The 21,141-nt window shown below is 41.1% G+C and overlaps 1 protein-coding gene across 2 annotated transcripts in view; it reads left to right on the top strand.

The window, feature by feature from the left end:
- The window catches only part of LOC133503171 (cAMP-specific 3',5'-cyclic phosphodiesterase 4C-like), an 83,482-nt gene that overhangs the window by 36,705 nt on the left and 25,636 nt on the right, over window positions 1-21,141 (top strand). Inside the window, exon 1 of one of the 2 annotated variants that reach the window (XM_061824459.1) lies at window positions 20,448-20,885. The exons of the other annotated variant lie outside the window; for it this stretch is intronic. Coding sequence (XP_061680443.1) covers window positions 20,752-20,885 — 134 coding nt within the window. The 5' untranslated portion in view covers window positions 20,448-20,751. Of the gene's footprint in view, window positions 1-20,447; window positions 20,886-21,141 lie in introns of those variants that run through there. 2 annotated transcript variants of the gene reach the window in all.

Below are 21,141 nucleotides of genomic sequence, written 5' to 3'. Positions count from 1 at the left end.
AGGTAATAGTCTGGCCCAGGCAGTCATCATCGTTCCACTTAAATGATGATCTCAGGTGAAGCAGCGGAAGAGAAGCCAACCTTGATTTGGTTGAAGGTCAGTATTGCACAAACACGAGGAAACTTTGTGTCATGATGAACCGTTTTGAGTGAGGAATATATTATCAAACCCAGAATTTTGTTTTGCAAACAGCAAAGTATTTATACCGCAGCTGACCCTCCAGAGTTTGCAATCAAATTCTGGTTTTAGTAATTTATTCCCCACTCAGAAATGGTTCATCATCATCTATGAGGCCATGATAAATTAATAATGATAATGATTTAACAATATGGATTTAACAATATGGCTTGTTGTTTCAGAACAGCTAGAGTAGTTTAGAATATTTATTTTGTTTGGATTACGGCTCTGATTCTTGAGCGTCGCTACCTAAAAAGTGATTGTCCTCATCTATTTTTAATAATTTTGAAATTAATGACTAATTCCAACATATTTATATGTGCCAGCATGGTTGCCTGGAATTGAAACAAAGGTGACTTGTCTTTGACCCGCCTGCTTGCTAACATAGTCTGAAAACATCTTGCCAGTTTCAGTGATGATTCAAATTGCCATATAATTTAGACTGTGATCAGGACAAAGTGTATATTAATATAAAAATAATCTTTGAATCGATGGTTGCAGGCGGCACGGTGGCCCAGTTGTAAAGCGCTGGCCTCGCAGTTCTGAGGACCCGTATTTAATCCCGGCCCACCTGTGCGGAGTTTGCATGTTCTCCCCGTGCCTGTGTGGGTTTTCTCCGGGCACTTCAGTTTCCCCCCATAACCCAAAATTATCCAACATTAATTGGACACTCTAAATTGGCCCTAGGTGTGATTGTGAATGCTGCTGTTTGTCTCTATGTGCCCTGCGATTGGCTGGCAACCAGTTTAGGGTGTACCTCAACTCCTGCCCGTTGACATCTTGGATTAGCTCCAGCACTCCTCCGACCCTCATGAGGATAAGTGGTTGGAAAAAATGGATGGCTAGATGAATGCATCACAAAGTGCTGGTTTTCTGCATGGTTGCAAACTACAATCATTTCTTGAATCACCTCATCCTCCATTTCATTCATGTTTTCAGGTCAACCCAATAGTTGCTCCATATTATTTATATACAATGGCTGTTGCAGTGTGCAAAGTTAATCAGTGATTCTTCACTCATAGATGTGAATTTCTCTGGTCTTTGAGGTTTAATTAAGATAAGTATGGTCAAATCTATTTAGAATTCACCAGCAGTAAGCTTGAGACCTTCTTGAAATCGCTGCAGCACATGATGATAGCTTTGTTACTGGCACAAACTGTCTTGACTCAGCTAGCCTAGGAAGTACCTGGGGGGCTTATTTATCAAGCATTAGTATGCACACAAGTCATCATCAAAAGTGTGCATGCGAACATTCCCAGGCGAAGCATATGATTTGTCAAGTTGGATTTGTGCAAGGGTGTGTGTGTAAACTCACGCACATCTCAGACCGTGCGGACACAGAGCCATGTGGTAGAGTCGTGAAACTACAAATAGGAACCTGTCGTCCTTGGGATTTATGACCACTGAGAAATTTTTAGCAGGAGATATACAGTCGGGGGCAGCACGGTGGAGCAACTGCTGAGTGTTGGCTTCACAGTTCTGAGGACCAGGATTCAAATCCCAGTCCCTCTTGTGTGTAGTTTGCATGTTCTCTCCCTGCCTACCTGGATTTTCCTCCCACATCCCAAAGACATGCATTTATTGGACACTCTCAATTGCCCCTAGGTGTTATTGTGAGTGCAACTGTTGTCTGTGTCCATGTGCCCTGTGATTGGCTGGCAACTATTTCCGGGTGTACCCCGCCTCCTGTCCTCATGACGTCTGGGAATGGCTCCAGCACTCCCGTGACCCTTGTGAGGATAAGCGGCAAAGAAAATGAATGGCTGGATGGATAAACAGAATGAGACATTTTGCAAACCAACTCTAAGATGTTGCCATTATTATTCAATTATTTCACTAGCTTCAATTTACATCCATAGTTACATATAGACTATCAACAAGCGAAATTAAAACAAATTTCCTCAACATATATTTGGACCCATGGAATGTAGCCACATATAAGTAAAAGCACCATCACAAGAAATTCAGTGACATGAAAGAAACGTTTTTCTGCTAATCAATTCATAAATACTCTATAATTCACATCGTTTAGGGGAATGCACAATCCCATAATTCTACAGAATGGCTTTGGGGGCGTGTGCTTTCAGACAAGAGCTGTTTAGGATGGCTGGCTTCACGTATCGTGAGGCATGTGTTGCCAATAATGCTGGCAACATGGGTGTCAATATAACCTACTTGTCCTCCTTCAGTTAATCCTTGTTTGTGCATTGTGACATTTATGTGATGTCAAGGCATCTGTCTATCCATCCATCCATTCATCCATCCATCCATCCATCCATCCATTTTCCAAGCCACTTATCCCAACAAGGGCCAATGCAAATGAGGCTGTACGTGCATGGCTGTTTAGAACAGATGGGATTTATCACCACACGTTACTTGCTGGTGTGCTTCCTAACATACTATATATAGAAATTGAATGCTGTGACACAATGTAGATAATTCTAGTTTTGACTTGTTGATGATAATACTACAAATAGCACTAAATTTACAAAAAATTTTTTGTATTTGTGAAACTCAACAATCACCATGCCAATATTTAAAATGACAATCCTAATCCTCCTCTGAATTAAATGTTTTTTTTTTTGCTTTATTGTTTGTTGTTCATTTTTGTTTACCATTATCAGTCATTTCAACATCCACCCCGATACGTACTGTAGAACTGGAGCTTGTAAGATGCAATTTTCTATTATATCTGATTCATGCTGAAAGAATAACACCACAAGGTGTGACTAAAACATAAAAATATGATGTTCATAACCTGTAATACCCTTGTAGCGATAAGTTAAAAATAGAACATCTGTAATGACCAGGTTGGCTGGCCTTATGGAACCCATCCATCAATTCCATCCATCTGTTTTCTTCTGCTTGTATGGGTCGCAGGTGCAACAGTCTAAGCTTTTATGCCCAGACTTCTCTTTGAACGATCTTCACCTTCAGTTCTGCCAGAAGAAACTGCTAAGTTTCTAGACCAGCTGTGTGATTTAAGGCACGTATCCACCAGCTGGTCCTCCTCAGTTTGGTTTGCAATGGTACAGGTTAGCCGTTAATTTCAGATTTGTCTTGTTTCTACTGCAGAATATATGCACGTGTCATTGCAGGGAATAGATAAGATTTTTAAGATTAAGGCAACAGAGAGCAGTTTTGACGTGCTGTATCGGCAAACAATCAACACAAATGAGATGTATCAGGTTTTTAATTGTAATGTGTTTTTTTTATTTTGTTTTCTTCTGCTTTCATTCTTTAATTCCATGGTCAACAGGGAAGAAAATCCTTTCTTTCCACTTGACTGAACTACTGCTTCCGGTATCCCGGTAGAAACTCGGACAGTGTAGGTTATTACGGGACCTTTTGCAATGGAAATGCTGAAAAATGTGTTCTGTTCTGGACTGAACGGAACCTGCCAGTACTTCATCAGTCTTCCCTGAGGATTGGCTCCAGGTGGAAGCCTTCACGGGAGTATTCGAGAAAGCAGGTTATGTGTTAAAAAAAACTGTAGTTAAACAACACTGAGATCAGGGAAAGTCCTGGGAGATGGGTTAGAGAAATATTTTCATTTTATCTCTCATAATTTTAAGAGTAAAAATAACAATAATATAGAATAGGAAATTTCAATCACCAAACGTTGGACAGCACAGAAACTTTTCACATGCTATTTCAAATTTAAAAAGACAAAATATTCTGCCTTTTAAAGCCACATGACATGAATGAGTAAAGATGTGCCTTGTGTTTGTCAGACAGTTAATCACCCTTGATAATCGGGACGTTACCTTTTTTTAAAGGAGAACTTTGAAATGATAGCTTTGAAAGCAGCAATGGGAACTGCTTGTTTGTTATTTCCTTTTGCTTACTTTGTACGATTTACACTTGAAGCCCAACGCCTTTCAGTTGTTTTGACAAAGATTTGCTGATGTGTTCGATGATGAATATGTCTCTTTGTGACAGCCACTTTTTGTGTTTGATAGGATGTGGGAGGAGAAACATTATGTGATTCACTCCAATAAATACTTCCATTCCCTGCATTAGTCACAGAAATGGGATTCAGTGCTTTTCTTTCCTACCTCAAAATATAATTGTTTTCTCCCCCTTAGCTAAAACCATTTTCCCAGTTTAAAGCCCATTGTGTGTGTGAGAGAGAGAGAGAGAGAGAGAGAGAGTGAGAGAGAGAGAGAGAGAGAGAGAGAGAGAGAGAGAGAGAGAGAGAGAGAGAGAGAGAATGTGTTTGTGCGATGAATGGACGGATGATTGTAAGCTCATGCACTGACCATTTCTTGATAGAATTTAAATATCCACAATGCATTTTAAACATAGGAAATGTATTGTATGCAGTTTGTATATATTGTACGAAGTAATGGATTTTATGGGAAGAATTCTGAAAATCATTAATCAATCTCAATGTTTAGAATTAAAAACAACCCTTTCTTTACAAACATAGTTATGATCTTAATGTGGATGTATGAAAGATTTAGAATTTTAGTCGTCCTTTTTTTGTGAATACATTTTATGATGGAGTTGGTTGTCCATTGCGTGAAATTGTTAAAGTAATTCATATTAATGTACTACTATTAGACTTGGTGGCACGGTGGATCAGCTGGAAAGCGTTGGCCTCACAGTTCTGAGGTCCCGGGTTCAATCCCGGACCCGCCTGTGTAGAGTTTGCATGTTCTTCCCGTGCCTGCGTGTGTTTTCTCTGGGCACTCTGCTTCCCGCCTACATCCCAAAAACATGCAACATGAATTGGACACTCTAAATTGCCCCTAGGTGTGATTGTGAGTGCGGCTGTTTGTCTCTATGTGCCCTGCGATTGGCTGGCAACCAGTTCAGGGTGTACCCCGCCTCCTGCCGATTGACAGCTGGGATATGCTCCAGCACTGCCCGCAACCCTCGTGAGTATAAGCAGCGAAGAAAATGGATGGATGGATACTTTTTTGAGTAGGTCACTGATGTTGTAGTGGTACACACGCCTGACTTTGGTACAGGCAGCGCGGGATTGATTCCCACTCAGTGATGGTGTCGATATGTGCCTTGTGAGTGACTGGCGACCACTTCTGGGTGCTGTCTGTCCACCAGTATAAACTGTAAATGAATCTGCTGTTCGGTGATCATCCCCCAAAATCCTGATTACGTAACGGCTATCCATCCATTATCTGAGCCACTTATCCTCACAACAGTCGCGGAGTCTCTGTACTGGTTGCCAGCCAATCGCATGGCGCATAACTGTATAAACAACCAAGCATTCACATTCACCTTCACAACTACGAGCAATTTAGAGTCTTCAATTAAACTCGCACGCATGTTTTTGGGATGTGGGAGGAAACCAGAGCATCAGCATTGTGTGATGTGGGCCCAAGGGCACCTTATCTTTTATCTCAGGCTGCCACTGTTTTTAGAGAGAGGGGCCCACTGACCAATACATTGAAAATGTCTATCTCAACTGCTGCCTGCTGCCTGTTGACACAAAACAGCTCTGGTATTTGCGCACAGCCTCAGAAATAATCACTAGTCTGTGCCATGAGTCATTGAAGAAGGAAACAGAAGAAGCAAACGAAGCAAATGCTTGTGCAGGATGTGCTACCTTTGGTGTGAGACTGAAAAATTGAGGCTTGTCCATATTTAAGCGGGGCTCAGTACCTTGTAAACAGAGATGGCTGCATGCGGAGCTCCCATAAGTGTGCGTGCATGAAGTGCATCATTATTAATTCGACTTAAATTCCATTGTTCTCGGACGACCTGATTTGCATGTTAACATGAGAACGGCTGTATGAAAAAAAAGAAAAAAAACCCTCATTGTGGGACCTTAAAACCTCATACAGAGGGATGAGTGAGCCCGTCTGGGTTATCAAGTCTCAGAATTACACAATCACAATGTTTTTTGGTTGTTGTCCAAAAAGATGTATTGTTTGATGAGAAGGTCCCTTGTAGTTTGGTTTTGCAAGTTTCATCTCAATGGTGTTTTTGTAGATAATTGGAATATGGTGAAGCTTTTCCTGGCACAGGTTACTTCATTTCATATCAAAGAACATTCTGTGTCTTTTGGATGATAGAGTTCTAGATTTTGATCTCACAACATGGTTGAATAAAAATTTGTATTAAAAAAAAGTGGGTTTTCTATTTACACAACTATGTCTTGCCGGTCTGTAAAACTGCCTTGTAAAATTATTTTTAATTGATGTTCAGTAGCATCAATTCAGTAACTCATTGAAAACTTAAAGAGGCTTGTAATTTCTTAAAAGTACATTAAATCTCTTTAAACTGTAATAGGGAATCAGGAGAGAGCGCCAGAAAATTATTCTAAACCCGATTTTTAAATTGGTGCAAATACTGTAGATGGGTGTGTTTAACTTTAATGGTTCAAGATGCAGTGAAAATCCATAATACTGTGTTTCCTTTGTTCTCACCTTGTTTGGCTGCTTTTGATATGATGTAATATGTTAGTGTGTTACACCATTGTGAATGGATTGGAACTGAGGAAAATCGGTCTCGTTTGCAGCATATTGATGCTGATTGCTTTGGAGACACTGTCGTACTTCAGATTGGGCTGCTGAGGGGAAGAAAAATACGACACTGCTGCTACAATTCTTCCACAAATACTGCACTTTACTATACTATGATTGATTCTGAAGTATTTGTGATGATTTCACATCATTACATTTTCGACAATTTCAATTGAAGACTAAATTGCCCAAAGTTGTGAATGGTTGGTTGTTCATATCTGTCCTCTGATTGGCTATCAACCTGTTTAGGGTGGACCCTGCCTCTCGCACAAAGAGAGCTGGGATAGGCACTAGCACCCCTGTGACCCGAGGGGGGGTAAGCGGGACAGAAAATGGATGGATGGACTCATTTTGTGGTTCATGGTAGCCTCTGGTAAACTAGAATACTCGAATATTATGGACTTTATGGAACAGTTTTCTGTCGTGCATCCTAACACTTCTCATCTTCATCAATACTTGCAGGAACATTTCAGTTCAGTTTGGACTTCCTTTTGACTGCATGTCTCAACAAAAACTGGGCTGAGCCAGCGCTCTGCTACTCACTACCAGACATAAACACACCCTCCGGACATGTTGAGTCAGATCTCACTGTGCTTTCTTGAAACTACCCAAATGTTGCTGTCTTAATATCAAAATACTGCTTTGTCTTAGTTCTTCAAATATTCGCCATACTCGTAGTCCCCAGGTTTAGTGTTTTCGTTGCAGGAAAGTCCATCTTTAAAGATGATCCCCTGTAACCTGATGCTCACTCTTTAGCATTGTTAGGAAGATGACCTTAGAAATGTAGTTGGTTACAATTATGTTACTCTCTTGAAAATTTAGTTGTAGTATAACTATTTCAAATATTTTCTTGAAGTAATGTAACTAATTACATTTGATTACACTTTGACGACATTTATGAAGTCCAAATGACTGCATCGACACTACCGTTGAATGTTTCCTCTAAAAAAGGGGATTGATCATTCTTTGGAATACATTTGTTCTTGACACTAATAAACTGATAATAAAGCGTGATGAAATGTATTACATGTGTAAAGCATGTGGAAAACCACCATTTGGTACCATTTTGACATAATGACATTTGCGTACCATGTAGGAAATATGGCTTGGTTTGAGGAACCAGATAAGTGATTTTTCCATAAAAAAGTAAACAATTATGATGGTATGGTGGTAGCACAAATGCCTCACAGTTCTGGGGACCCAGGTTCAAATTCGGCATCGCTTGTGTGGAGTTTGCATCTTCCCCTCGTCCTTGCATGGATTTTCTTCAGGTACTCGTTTTTCCTCCCACATCCCAAAATCATGCATGGTAGGCTAATTGGTGACTCTAGATTGCCCATAGGTGTGAATTTGAGTGTGAATGGTAGTTTGTTTATATGTCCGATTGGCTGGCGACCAGTTCGTGGTGTACTACTCTAGCCCCTTGCCCAAAAATAGCTGGGATAAGCGCCAGCACCTTTGTGACTCTACCGATAAGCGGTACAAAAAAATGATCAATTGATGGATGGTTATAAAGAGCAAGTGTTCAAAAGTCAATGTTTGTTAATGTGGTTAAAAAAAAAGTTTATCTATGAATCTAACCTTTTCAAAATCTCAGAGACAAATTAATAGATTGCACCACAAGATGATGTTTCGCCGTCATATTTGGAAAAGTATGTCATGCTTGACACAACCTCAACACGATTAGAATGTTTAGGGTCAATCATCAAGTTTAAAAAAAGAAAACAAATAGCGATCCGATTTAAAAGATGGAGCAAAGTGTCTATTTAAATGAGTTGTTCCTTTACTGTATATACTTGTGTACTGCATACTGAGTATCTTCAAAAGTATTCTCTATTCATGTCATTTATTCTACCCAACAGTAACAGGTCAAACCAACATTACAAAATGACAGAAATAATGAGTGCTAACTTACTGGAATGAAATTACTGCGCACAGACTGAATTTCTAGAGATTGATTCGACAAAACAATAGCATGTTTACGTACAACTGTGAGTGCAGGCACTAGCTTGTTAGGCTACACAATGTTTCGTTGCCTGCTTGCTAGCTACATCATCTTAAAAGGATGTTTTAACATACCTCAAGCAATCCTTGAATTAAAGTCCTGTCCAGAGAACTGGGTACCGTCAGCACTTTTCCCCCCATTTTCTTTTTACAGTATAATACACAGCGCAATTCATTTCCATCTTGGACGACCTGATTTGCATGTTAACATGAGAACGGCTGTACAAACAAACAAAAAAAACTCATTGTGGGACCTTAAAACGTCATACAGAGGGATGAGTGAGCCCGTCTGGGTTATCAAGTCTCAGAATTACACAATCAAAATGTTTTTTAGTTGTTGTCCAAAAAGATGTATTGTTTGATGAGAAGGTCCCACAGCGCAATCCATTTTTGTTGCCGTCGCCACGGTAATGAGTGTATCCAGTCACGTTTGAAACAAGACAAAGCCCAGATGTGTTGTCTGTTCCACACACCACGTTTTTTTAAGAACTCTGTTTGTCAGATACTCACAGTATTACATCCATCCATCCATTTTCTTTGCCGCTTATCCTCACAAGGGTCTCGGGGTGTGGTGGAGCCTATCCCAGCTGTCAACGGGCAGGAGGCGGGGTACACCCTGAACTGGTGGCAGCCAATCGCAGGGGACATAGAGAGAAACAGTTGCACTCACAATCACACGTCGGGGCAATTTAGAGTGTCCAATTAATGTTGCATGTTTTTGGGATGTGGGAGGAAACCAAAGTACCCGGAGAAAACCCCACGCAGGCACGGTGAGAACATGCAAACTCCACACAGGCGGGGCCGGGATTGAACCCAGGTCCTCAGAACTGTGAGGCCAACACTTTACCAATTGAAGCACTGTGCCGCCCAGTATTACATCAAAAGGCTAAAAATCAACTAGCTTTTGGATTCAAATATACTTCACTCACATGATGCAGGTAATTGTCTTTTGTAGAGGCAATCAATGATGTAATTGTTTCGATTGGTAAATTATGACACGACGATCAGCATGAAATGCTTACTATTGGCCAGGACCGATCAAGCTGATCAGATCAGCGTAAAGTCTAGTTTTGAAAGTACGGCTGAATGGATTTACAGGGATTTCCTCCTGGTAATGTAATGAATTACAATTACATACATTTTCTAATTAAATAATCTCATGACATGTATTTAGTTTGTCTTAGTGTTGAGGGCTGGTGTGTGTGTCGTGGCATTGGATACCCTGTAAATGCGCGCTCATTGACAGCTTGAGGACTTAGTGGGCTGTCCCCTCAGCTTGTGAGGGGACTGTCCAAACACATTGCCGGACGCAAAGCTTAACCCTTGTGGAGAATACCCTGCAAGAGCTGCAATGGAGACCTCCTCATTCACAAGACTTACAGAGAAATTGCGTGACAAAGCTTTTTTTTTTTTTTTTTATTCCTCTAAAAACCACACAATAGTTGCTATGGCCTCAGCTGCTAAACATGAACTCACTAGCTTAGAGTGAAGGTGAGAAAATTCCTTCATTGCTAGTAAATAGCGTGTTACCTCCTTTTGGAAAGACAAATTGACATTCACACTCCGGTCTTGTCTTGGCTTGTCTCACCGGATCATCTGTTAAACATTCCTCTGCATTCTTTTCCCTGCATCCTGAGGCCCTAAGGATTAATCAGATCTTGCGTCTGCCTGTGTTACTTTTGTTTTTCTCTCTCACCTGTTTGGATTGATGAAGACTAACAACTAATGGAGTCAGGCACACCCATCTGCTGGTCCATCAATGAAAACAACAACACGAGTTCAAGAATTTCCTCGAGAGGCTTGGTTCAGATGTACAGCTTGTTGTCAGTTTAGCTTACAGGGTGAGTTAAGGGTTGAGTGGGACAATGAACAAAGACTCTAGATTGGCAAGGAAAGGGGTCCCGGCAGGTTTTGGATATGGTCGACGGCACTCGTGTTTGGGGTAAGTTTTTCTTATTTTGTTGGGACTACTCGGAGAGAGATGTTCAATATAAACTGATTCACTAATCACGGAAGACAACAGCGGCAATGTTTTGGTAGTTATTTTGGCAGGACTGCCCATTGTGACTCTTGTGTCCGTCCAACGGATGGGCTCATTGTCACTCACAAAACATCGGAATGTGGAATTTGCATTTCTTCACCTTTTGTATCACCAGTCAGATGGGTTACTTTTAACAAATCATTTATTTTCCCCCTGGTGAAATTTCCACACGGAAGTTAACGTGAACATAACTCACATTCCTTAAGAAGGAAGGTTAAAGTAGTGCGTCGTCAAACTGAAGTATTCTAATTGTCAGGTGTGGCAAATGTTTGCCTTGGGGACTTTTGTAATGATCTCATCTTGAAAATCACGTAAAAAATATATTAGTATTGTCATATATGGCAGGCGAGATGTAGTTTTCAATGTGTTGCAGACATTATCCAGTCTTTTGACTCATGGGCTGTCATGAAATATAAATGTTCCCGCCTGAACTAATTACGTCGCAATATCTGTTCCTCCGTACTGAAATATACGCATTCAAGCATTTTAAAGACGCATTAATAGGAAGTATAGTTTATATTGCAAGACTGCCCAATTTGTCACCAAAGGATTTTCCTGTAAGAGTCTGTGCTGAGTGATTTTGTTTAAAAATTTTAACAATGTCATTACTCAGTCTGTCAAATAGGTTTTATTAGATGCTCTGCAAAGACTATGAACGGTGGCTTACTCATGCCATAAATCGGAGGGGTACGTACGTATACTGCTGAAACACGAGCACATGCAACATTCTGTGCGTCTCAATAGTTTACACGTGTTTAAGTTTCTATTGTGAGTTGATGGCCGTTTCTATTCCCAGTCAGGTTTGGCTAAGATTATTGAGCTTTCTGCTCGATTGCTAGGTCATCTTCTGCTCACATCCACACCTACCACAAACAGATGCCATACTTTCTATTGACTCTTGCCCAGTGCATGGTGTAGCCCGCCTCCCACCCATCAGCTGGGATTGGCTCCCACGACACTAGTGAGGATATGTGGTTGAGCAGGCACGTCACTGATAAGTCTCATTTCAGGTTTTGTAAAAATTAGCAATACATTATAAGGGTGTGAAGCCCAAACAAAATGTAAACCAGTTTATCTTGTGTAAGTGGACCCTATCCAGGTTCTAACATAGAGTATTGTCCAGTAAGAGACCCTAACCCAACAGCTGTAGCCAATACCACCCGGAGCAAGTGATAAAGGAGGAAACAATAATATAGCAGGCTCCCAAAATAAACCCTCCGTGCTTGGAATACCGTTGATGCTCAACCCCTCGGGCCTGACTGCTCATTACATGTGAATGTAACATGTGTTTCTCGTTTCTGGTGTATACACACACTTGAGCACTCAGCGTGTCTAACGGTGACCATTCCCAAATCCATATTGATTGTGCCAGACAGATATCGTCATGTCACCGCCAAATGTTTCTGTGCATGTGTGTTTAATGAGTGCTGGTAATCTGTGAAATCAGATACAGGCTTCAGTCAGCATTGGTCTACAAGTGAAAGTGTCGTTTGGAATGTCATGTGTTCAGCGTTCTGTTCTCCAAACTAATTCAGTTTTGCTTTATTGGTGAAAGTGTCCCTTTCACTCACGATTTTCTTGACTTAGGGCGACATCTGGTGGGAAGTCAGTGCGTCGCTACCAGTGTGCTCAATTGTTATCATCATGGAGGATGCTGAGGTTTACACTCTTATTTGTACAAGGAGACAAAAATGAAACTACAATCTAACAAGGTATACAGACAACACTTGAACTGCAGGTTGTTTGTTTTAAGGGAGGTGTTGTACATAATAATGGGAGTATTCTCAATTCTGAATGAGGAAATAAGGCATCAGGCACCTGATTGACTGTTGGACACATCTTTCTGACGCAAACAGTTCACACTGAAGGTTGACGTTGACTCATGATAAATATTGGATTGGAATAAATATTAAAGTGTGATGGATAATCCTCTAAGGTTTAAAACCCTTGTATCCACAAAGGGAGTTTGCATGTTCTCGCCGTGCCAGCGTGGGTTTCCTCCAGGCACGCCGGTTTCCTCCCACATCTTAAAAACATGCAACATGAATTGGACACGGCGCCACTGTGGCTCAGCTAGAAAGCGTTGACCTCAAAGTTTTGAGGACCCGGGTTTGATGCCGGACCTGCCTGTGTGGAGTTTTCATGTTCTCCCCGTGCCTGCGTAGGTTTCTCCTCCCACGTCCCAAAAACATGCAACATTATTTGGACACTCTAAATTGCCCCAAGGTGTGATTGTGAGTGCAACGAGTTGTCTGTCTCTATGTGCCCTGCGATTGGCTGGCAACCAGTAAAGGGTGTACCCTGTCTTCTGCCCATTGGCAGCTGGGATAGGCATCAGCACTCCCTGTGACCCTCGTGAAGATAAGCGGTGAAGAAAATGGATAGGGGGTAGATGTATTTGCAAAGCTAAGTAATGTCATCTTCTTTGAAGTTTTCTGTGCACAGGTGGAGGGCACAGTGGCGATGAATATAGCTGTACATGAGTCAGAATTTGTACACTTATGATGCACATTTTATTTCACAAGCTTTTATTGTCTTGCTAAATGTGTCTTTTCTTGCCAAAGCAATGGCAAATGTTTAAAACCACAATATTATGACCATTTGGAACAATATATTAATTTACAGTGAGCTGCATAAAATACTATTTCCAAGATATTAATGCTCAGTTTTTATTGACATTGTCAAATCGTTAATATAACAAACTATTATTGTGGGGGTTTTGCAGTGTGTTTACTGGATCTCAGTAAAAACTTTGTAATATGTTTGACTGTTTCTTGTGACACATTCAGATATTGAAATGTAAGGCACAGCAATAATTTTGCTGTACTGTTCCATGTTACTTTCAACTACAACCACAATAATAAACATGGAACTTGATATCGACATGATGGTCACTTGAAGCCGAGATTTATTATCTTATGTCTCTCTTATATTGGTTGCCATTATATTCTGCAAATGGTCATTGGGTGGTTGGAGGGTGTACAGTACAGTACAATGCAGTGCATGCAGTACAGTACAGTTTAAAGTAGCCTGTTGTATTGTATCTTGTAGGCTGCGGCAGGAACGACATACAGTCACTCAATTCCTCCACAAGGTGGCAAACAAAGCACTTCCTTAGTTGATCTGATACTCTGCATCTTAAATGTTACACCTAAACTGACGTTGTTCTGCATATTATTTTCCTGGATATATTTCAATCGATGTATTTTATTAGAATAGAAACATTTTATAGTGGGCAAATAGTTTAATTTGCTGATGGTGTGTGTGCTACATTTGCCAGACTTTTTTACAGGCATTGTAGGAACTCACAGTGTGAATGTGAGAGTACGTAATTGGTTTTCCATCTCTATATATGCCCTACGAGTGACTGGAGTCTGCCTTTCGCCCAAAGTCAGCTGGCAAAGGCACCAGCTCACTGCAACCCTGAACGGGATAAGCTGTTTAGAAAATGGACTGATTTAGTGCATCAAGAAACAAGATTAAAATCTAAAGAAAAATACAGAATACAATATAAAATAGGTTGGGTGGCACGATGACTTAGTTGGAAAGCGTTGCCCTCACAGTTCTGAGGTCCCGGGTTCAATCCCGGACCCACCTATGTGGAGTTTGCATGTTCTCCCCGTTGCCTCCGTGGGTTTTCTCCGTGCACTCCGGTTTCCTCCCACATCCCAAAGACATGCAACATAAATTGGACACTCTAAATTGCCCCTTGGTGTGATTGTGAGTGCAGCTGTTTGTCTCGATGTGCCCTGCAATTGGCTGGCAACCAGTTCAGGGTGTACCCCGCCTCCTGTCCGTTGACAGCTGGGATAGGCTCCAGCACGCCCCGCGACCATTGTAAGGATAAGTGGCTAAGAAAATGGATGGGTGGATATAAAATACAGGGGGCGGAACGGCCAGGGTTCAATCCCGGCCCTCCCTGTGTGGAGTTTGCATGTTCTCCGGGCACTCTGGCTACTTTCAATAGCCAATCGGGTGGCAGATGCTTAGTCGTCATACCTCAGATTTGAATGACAGCATATGTATCATCCATTTAAAAGTACTCTACCCCATTGTGTATCTGTTTCATCATGAAGTAGCAAATACTATGTAAAAGAGTACATACTCAGACACCGAGTATATTGTAGTATAACATGGATAAAGTATGTTCTATAAACAGTCACTGCTAAACACTTTTGAAGCCGAGAGATAATGTTTAGTAAGTATGAAAGATATCAAATCTTATTCTACTGCTGTCTGGGTTGTCAAAAAGGTCTGCTGTACTGATTTCTTTATCGACATAGTTTTATACTTCAATAAAATAGGCGGGTAAACATAAAAGTAAGTTTCAAAATAATGATAACAGTTTTATTTCATGAAGTAGACACAGACACCTGCGCATTCTTCTCCCCAAAACGCACATTTCCACATAAATCAAACTCGCCCGTCACAGCTTATTCTCATTAGCAGACTTCATGTTGTCATAGGAGCTATCGGCCAGCTGGGCTGCAGAAGCCATTTGGTGGGCGGATTCAGTTACAAACACCTCATTCTCATCGAGCATCCCAACATCTGTTTCGAGGTCCAGCGTGTTTCATAAGGCCTTTGGACATGGAGGGAAGTGGCGGCGAGTGGGAGGAGTAGGAGGCGCCTTTGGTTGTGTTAACAGAAAAGGGAGAGTTTGTAAGCAGGATGAAGTCATCTGTTCTTTCTTGTGTAATTGATCTGAACAATATGAACTAAATAATATACAGTGCAATTAGATTTTGGCAGGCAGCATGGCAAACTAGTGGTTAGCACATGTGTGTCAGAGCACTGCGTTCCAGGGTTTGAATCTTGGCTCCAGCTTTTTCCTGTGTCGAGTTTGCATGTTCTTCCTGTGCTTTGTGTGGGTTTTTGGCAGGTATTCCTGTTTCCACACGGATTCCAAAAGGAGACAAAACAAACCAATTTACCTATTTAAAATCACTCAATCATGGATAAATTAATTTTCTTCAAAACCACTCTGGGCTTTATTACTTTGCACATACAGTACAATATATTCATATGGCCATTCCAGAGTGATGGGTAGATTTATGAGTTTTGTTAGTAATATTAAAACATTTTGCATATGACTGTGTTATAGTGACTGATTTAAAAAATGACAGAAACTAAGCAGGCAAACTTTGCCATTAGTAGTATCCACATATGTGAAGAAATGAGTCATTTGTTGCATTCAGTATTGAGAGACTATCCAAATAGACTTTTTAATATTAAAATTGAATTTTTTCATATTCAATTTTTAGTATATCCGAATTGCTCCAGGTTTAGTATACTACCTCCAAAATATCCCATAGTTTTAGCTAAGATGGAGTAAGAATCAGCCATTACAACCTAATGTGGCAACACGTAGCAATCTGAACCCAATAACTATAAATATTTACACACAGATTTGATCATGGTAACACATTTAATGTTTAATGTTTCGTTGCCATCGTTCAAGAAACCTCAGTAACTTCCATTTCGGTCTCAAGAGTTTCCAGTAAGATTTGATCAGTTTTTTTAGGTTTTTGGGTGTAGGATGGGCCCTCCCCTCTTGACCCATTTTTTTTTTTTTTATATGATGTGGCTGCCAACACATCTGCGTCAGCCCCTTGCCCTATGTCTCAAAAGACAAATATTTGTCTGCGATGGCGACAGCACTACCCGGTCAGTTGATGACATATCAGGTCCAGTAAGTCCATTCATCCCTTTATACTCACTGGTGATCATTCCCTGTAACACGCCAAATGAGGTACTAGATACAGATTATTTAATAACGGGTGGACATCAAGAAATGATCAGTTGGGTCAAGTCTTAAACAGTGCTCTCACAATGAAAAAAAATCTTTACAGTGTTTTAATTTAAATACAGTAAATGAAAAAAAAAATCCTGATCTAAAGACTATAAAGTAGGAGAAATAAACCTTTTTTTTTTTTTGGTCATTTTCAGATGCGTGGTTATACAGAATGGTGGATCTGTATGTCTTTTATGTAGGTATAATTTTTCCGTGTAACATGAGACTTTAAAATACTCCATTTGTTGTATTATTTATTGGAAATGCAGTTGGACAGAGTAAGGTCTATGAAAAGAGAAAGATAGGACAGTCGAGGGAGTTGATGTAATATTGCACGCTGTTTCATAAGTAGTGGCCCAACATCAAGCAACTCAATCCTACAAGAGTGTCAGAGTAAGTTAACATCGTCAAACATGCATGTTAGTCATTAGGAGTTGATGTGTTGGCACACTCAAAAAGGGGGGAAGCGCAGTCCAGGGCACCCGTCCCGAGGGGACCCATTCAAGAGGCCAAAAGCCATGCCCAATGACTCAATGCTGTACACCAGCCCCTAAGAGAGGGACACTGTGACCATTCAGCCACCTCCAGACCCAGTCCCCTCCCACATCCACCGCCCAGCTCAACCATGTCGGTTTGTCCGCAATCCCCTAACATCCACCCAGTTTGAGGGTGGATCTGCAACCGGCGAGTCAGTGTCCCATGCCAGCTGGAACTGAGAACGGTTGAGGGCGCCTGAAAAAAGGAGATAAAGATGCGGACCAAATGGGGAGAGGGGGGAGGGATGGCCATCCTGAAGTCTATAGCAGGGTTCGCACTGCCCGTTTGCCACCTCCCCAATGATTAATTGAAACAGGATGTGGCAAAGCTCATATTGCCCATGTTCGCTGCCCGGGTAAATCAAAATTGAGTATGTCAAAAGTCCTTCGTGGTAAAGCTTAGACTGAGCATGGTCATTCTACCATGTCTGAACGTTGTTAGTGGTTTAGTTTTTGGTCTCCCAGTCAGACTCATGGGCTTCGCATTGGGGAAGATAAGATGTGATGTTGCTTGGCGCCGAATTAAAGCGACGTATGTTTGAACTGTCAATGGTCAACGTGTCCTGCAGTTGTCATTGCTTGCAGAAACTTCTTCAATGCACGAGCTGCTGATCCACGAAATTTGGCAATCTCTGGTTCAAACTGGGTCACTACGGGGCCCGAGGTAAACATACTCACGGCTAGTGACTAGTCATGCAGGGGGGAGCAGGGGGTATTGTAATCCGTTACGATTATCTTTACCCTTCTAACACTTTTTTTTTTTTACCCCCAAAGATTTAGGTTATTATCTTCAACTAAAAAGTTTGATTTTAAGAAACTTCTATATAAAATCTGGAAGATGCTACTTGAGGATTATCTAATAAGTGAGTCATCTCAACACTTTTACATCAGTGACACTGACAGCAATACTACTGCTACTGACAAGATAGTCTTTATACAGTATTACAATTTTTACAAAGCATGAAGTGAAACCAATAAGTCACTACTCTGATGGGTTGTTCTTTTAGAATTCAATATTGAATTAAAGACTTGATCTTCAAATCAATTCATTGTAACAATTAGGCCAGGTGTTCACCAACAGGTTATTTATTTGTTGGCTGTATCCAATGTTGTGTTTGTCATAGTATAGAATAATTTATTTCTTGTGTTGAGTGAATAATGCTAAAGATAAACTTCCCCAAAAAACAATTGCATGCAAAATCACAATCAGAATATTTGTTTAAAAGAAGCAAAAAACAAAACAAAAACAAAATTGCAGTTAGAAGATTTTCCCAAATGTTGTGGGTGCACAATGACCATACAGATGTATCAAGAAGAAACGTCCATGTGAAGTTGTATTGTGCTGGACCATGAAAAACCTTTTAAAACAAACAATCATTGCAAACATTTCCCTCGCTGATGTGTTTGTGAAGCAAATTGTTGTGTTGTTGTTGTTTATTTGGAAATGTTGAGAAACCGCCCTGCAAACAGTCATGATGGAACAAGCTTGGAACCTGTCCAATTATCCAATTAGCCAAAAGGTCCTTGTAGATTTAAGATTTAAGTGGGGGCTAAGGGTGATAATCAATTAAGAGGTACCTGTGTACAGATTGGTGAGTTGACTTTTTTTTCAGTGCTGTGGAAAGTTTGAAGTTGTTTTCCCATGTGAGTAACTACTAATTAGTAAGATGTCAGGTTGCATTCCGTACTCTTGTCTCTCTCTGATAGTCCAGCTACTTTTTTTGTTCACGTACTCAGGGATTTTTACACAAGGCATTTGCATCTAGCCGTCAGTTTTCTAAACTGATTGTCCTCATTAGGGTCACAATGGACCTTTCTGATGGGGACCTTAAGCTCCGCCTCCTTAGCCATGTCCCACAAGCTTTCAAAATGGCGATTGAACAGAACATGTTTGAAGTCGATTCTCTTTCGCGTATTCCAGATTATATTGGTGCATGTTTTTTGCCAAATGCGTCAGACTTGTCTACGAGAGTTCTACAGAGACGTCTCAACAATTTCACGCAAGGATATGTACACAGAATTACGATTTTGGACGGAGCAGGACACAATGTCAGAGTTACATCGAAACGTTGGCGATTGATGCAAAAACGTTTGGCGCCTCACAAACGTCATATTGAAACCCAACAGCATAATACTTTTTACTTGGAAAGATCACGTGTAATTTCCTTGTAGTCTTTATAAGTGAGTGAGTGTATTCATTTGACTTGACTTGACTCTTAAAAGTCCGATGTGATACAAATGGGCAAATAGATATTTCTCTTGCATGACGTGGTGCATTTACGTATCACTAACCTGACTCTTCGGCATAAAACACAACACACTTCATTCAGTACGTCAGTGATACACTACCAAAGTGAAAGTTGTTCTCCTGCATTGTATAAAGTGCTGATAATAATTAAATCAAACTCAGAGAAGATACTTCTCCCTCACTTACCTTCGAACAATTTTTAGATACTGTTCACATTTAGTTGTACATGGGTCTTCCACAAGCCTTAATCTATTGTAGACACTTCGTCAACTGTGTTTTAGGCTTTGGAAAATGAATCAACCGGGCCCCTTGTAATCTAGCAGGATATCATCAGAATTGCACGTTCCCCAAGCGCATCTCAGGACTATTTTCTTCGTAACATTAACTTTTTTAAGCGCACGCTACTGACAACCAGCATTATTTGTGGGAGAATGTGGCGAGAGGGGCGTGTCAAGCCATGGGTTAACACAATGCTGCTATCTGATTGGCTATTATTGTACAAGTGATTGACAGGTGGGAAAGGTCCATTGAGCTGAAGCCTGCCTTTTGGGACGTCCAATAACAGTGCACATGTAAACAAACGACAACTCACATTCACAGTCACACCTAAGGTTGCTTAATCTTAAATTAACCTAACATGTACGTTTTGGGGATGTGGTAGGAAGCTGCCGTACCCGGAGCTAAGATTCAAAGCCATAAACCCAGAGCTGGAATTCAGACGTGCTAACCAGTAGACCACATGCTGCTCAAGGCATTTCCAACTTCTTAATTATGGCAGTGATTTGGCATGCCTTTCAATGTTGCAAAACCAAGATTGCAAACGTGCATATTCAGTTACTGTCACATACTGAACCTTTCCCAACGGTACACATAAAATCCATTTTTTCGTTACTGCAACTGACAGCTCAGAAAACAACCACACTCGGTTGCCCAACCACAGAACACCCCCCCCCCACACACACACCCACACCCACACCCACATAAACACACGCACACATACACATGCTCATAGTTCATGTGTTTTTTTAAAAGGCACACTTTGGCCATGTGCCTAGAAGGAGGAGACAAGTAGAACTTGCCATAGAGGGGCTGACAGGGGGAGGAGTGTATCCTCAGAGAGTTCAGCTCACTTTAGATTTGAAACCAACCGCCTAGCTCTTGCGTTGACTTATTGGGCAGCTCTTCAGAACCGCATGAAATAGTAATTTGAGGAAATGGCTCTTTAAAGCCACCACCACCTTGGCTTTCTTCATGCTTTGGACTGGAGGCATGCATCTGAAACACACCAAGGAGGGCTTTCCTCCGTATGGCCGTGTGTCAAAGGAAACCCGGTGTGGCGTGAGGGGAAAGGAAAGTGCGCACAAGAGTCGAGGAGTACCGGAGTGCCCGGGAGAGGAGGAAGGGGACGATTAGCGGAACACAAGAAGAAAGGAAGGACACCCCTACCACAAACTACAAACATGAGTTTGCCAACTAACTGTGTGTATCTGGCCCCCTCGTTCCAGGACCGATACTTGAAAATGCGCAATGGGAATATTGGCGGTTCACCGTGTGCTGTAAATAGACCCATCGATATCGTGCAGAAACGAAGACGGTAGGCAAGATGTGGACTCTGTGCACAAACTGCAATTCTTTGCTTCTTAATTTCCTTTTTGAAATGTTCATTTTCTCAAAGCTGCATACCCCACCCCACCCCACTTTTATGAATTTATCATATCCTATAAAACAGTTTAGAATATCCTATAAAACAGTGACCACAACACAATGAAACTTATAACTAACAGAAATAACAGACTACGAGATAAAGTCCCTTACTCAGTGTTTTTGCTTCAAAACCTCAGTGGTCATCT

This window comes from Syngnathoides biaculeatus, chromosome 7, assembly GCF_019802595.1.
Source record: "Syngnathoides biaculeatus isolate LvHL_M chromosome 7, ASM1980259v1, whole genome shotgun sequence".
Lineage (NCBI taxonomy): Eukaryota > Metazoa > Chordata > Actinopteri > Syngnathiformes > Syngnathidae > Syngnathoides > Syngnathoides biaculeatus.
The sequence above is the reverse complement of the archived record's forward strand: the minus strand, read 5'-3'. Positions and strand labels throughout refer to the sequence as shown.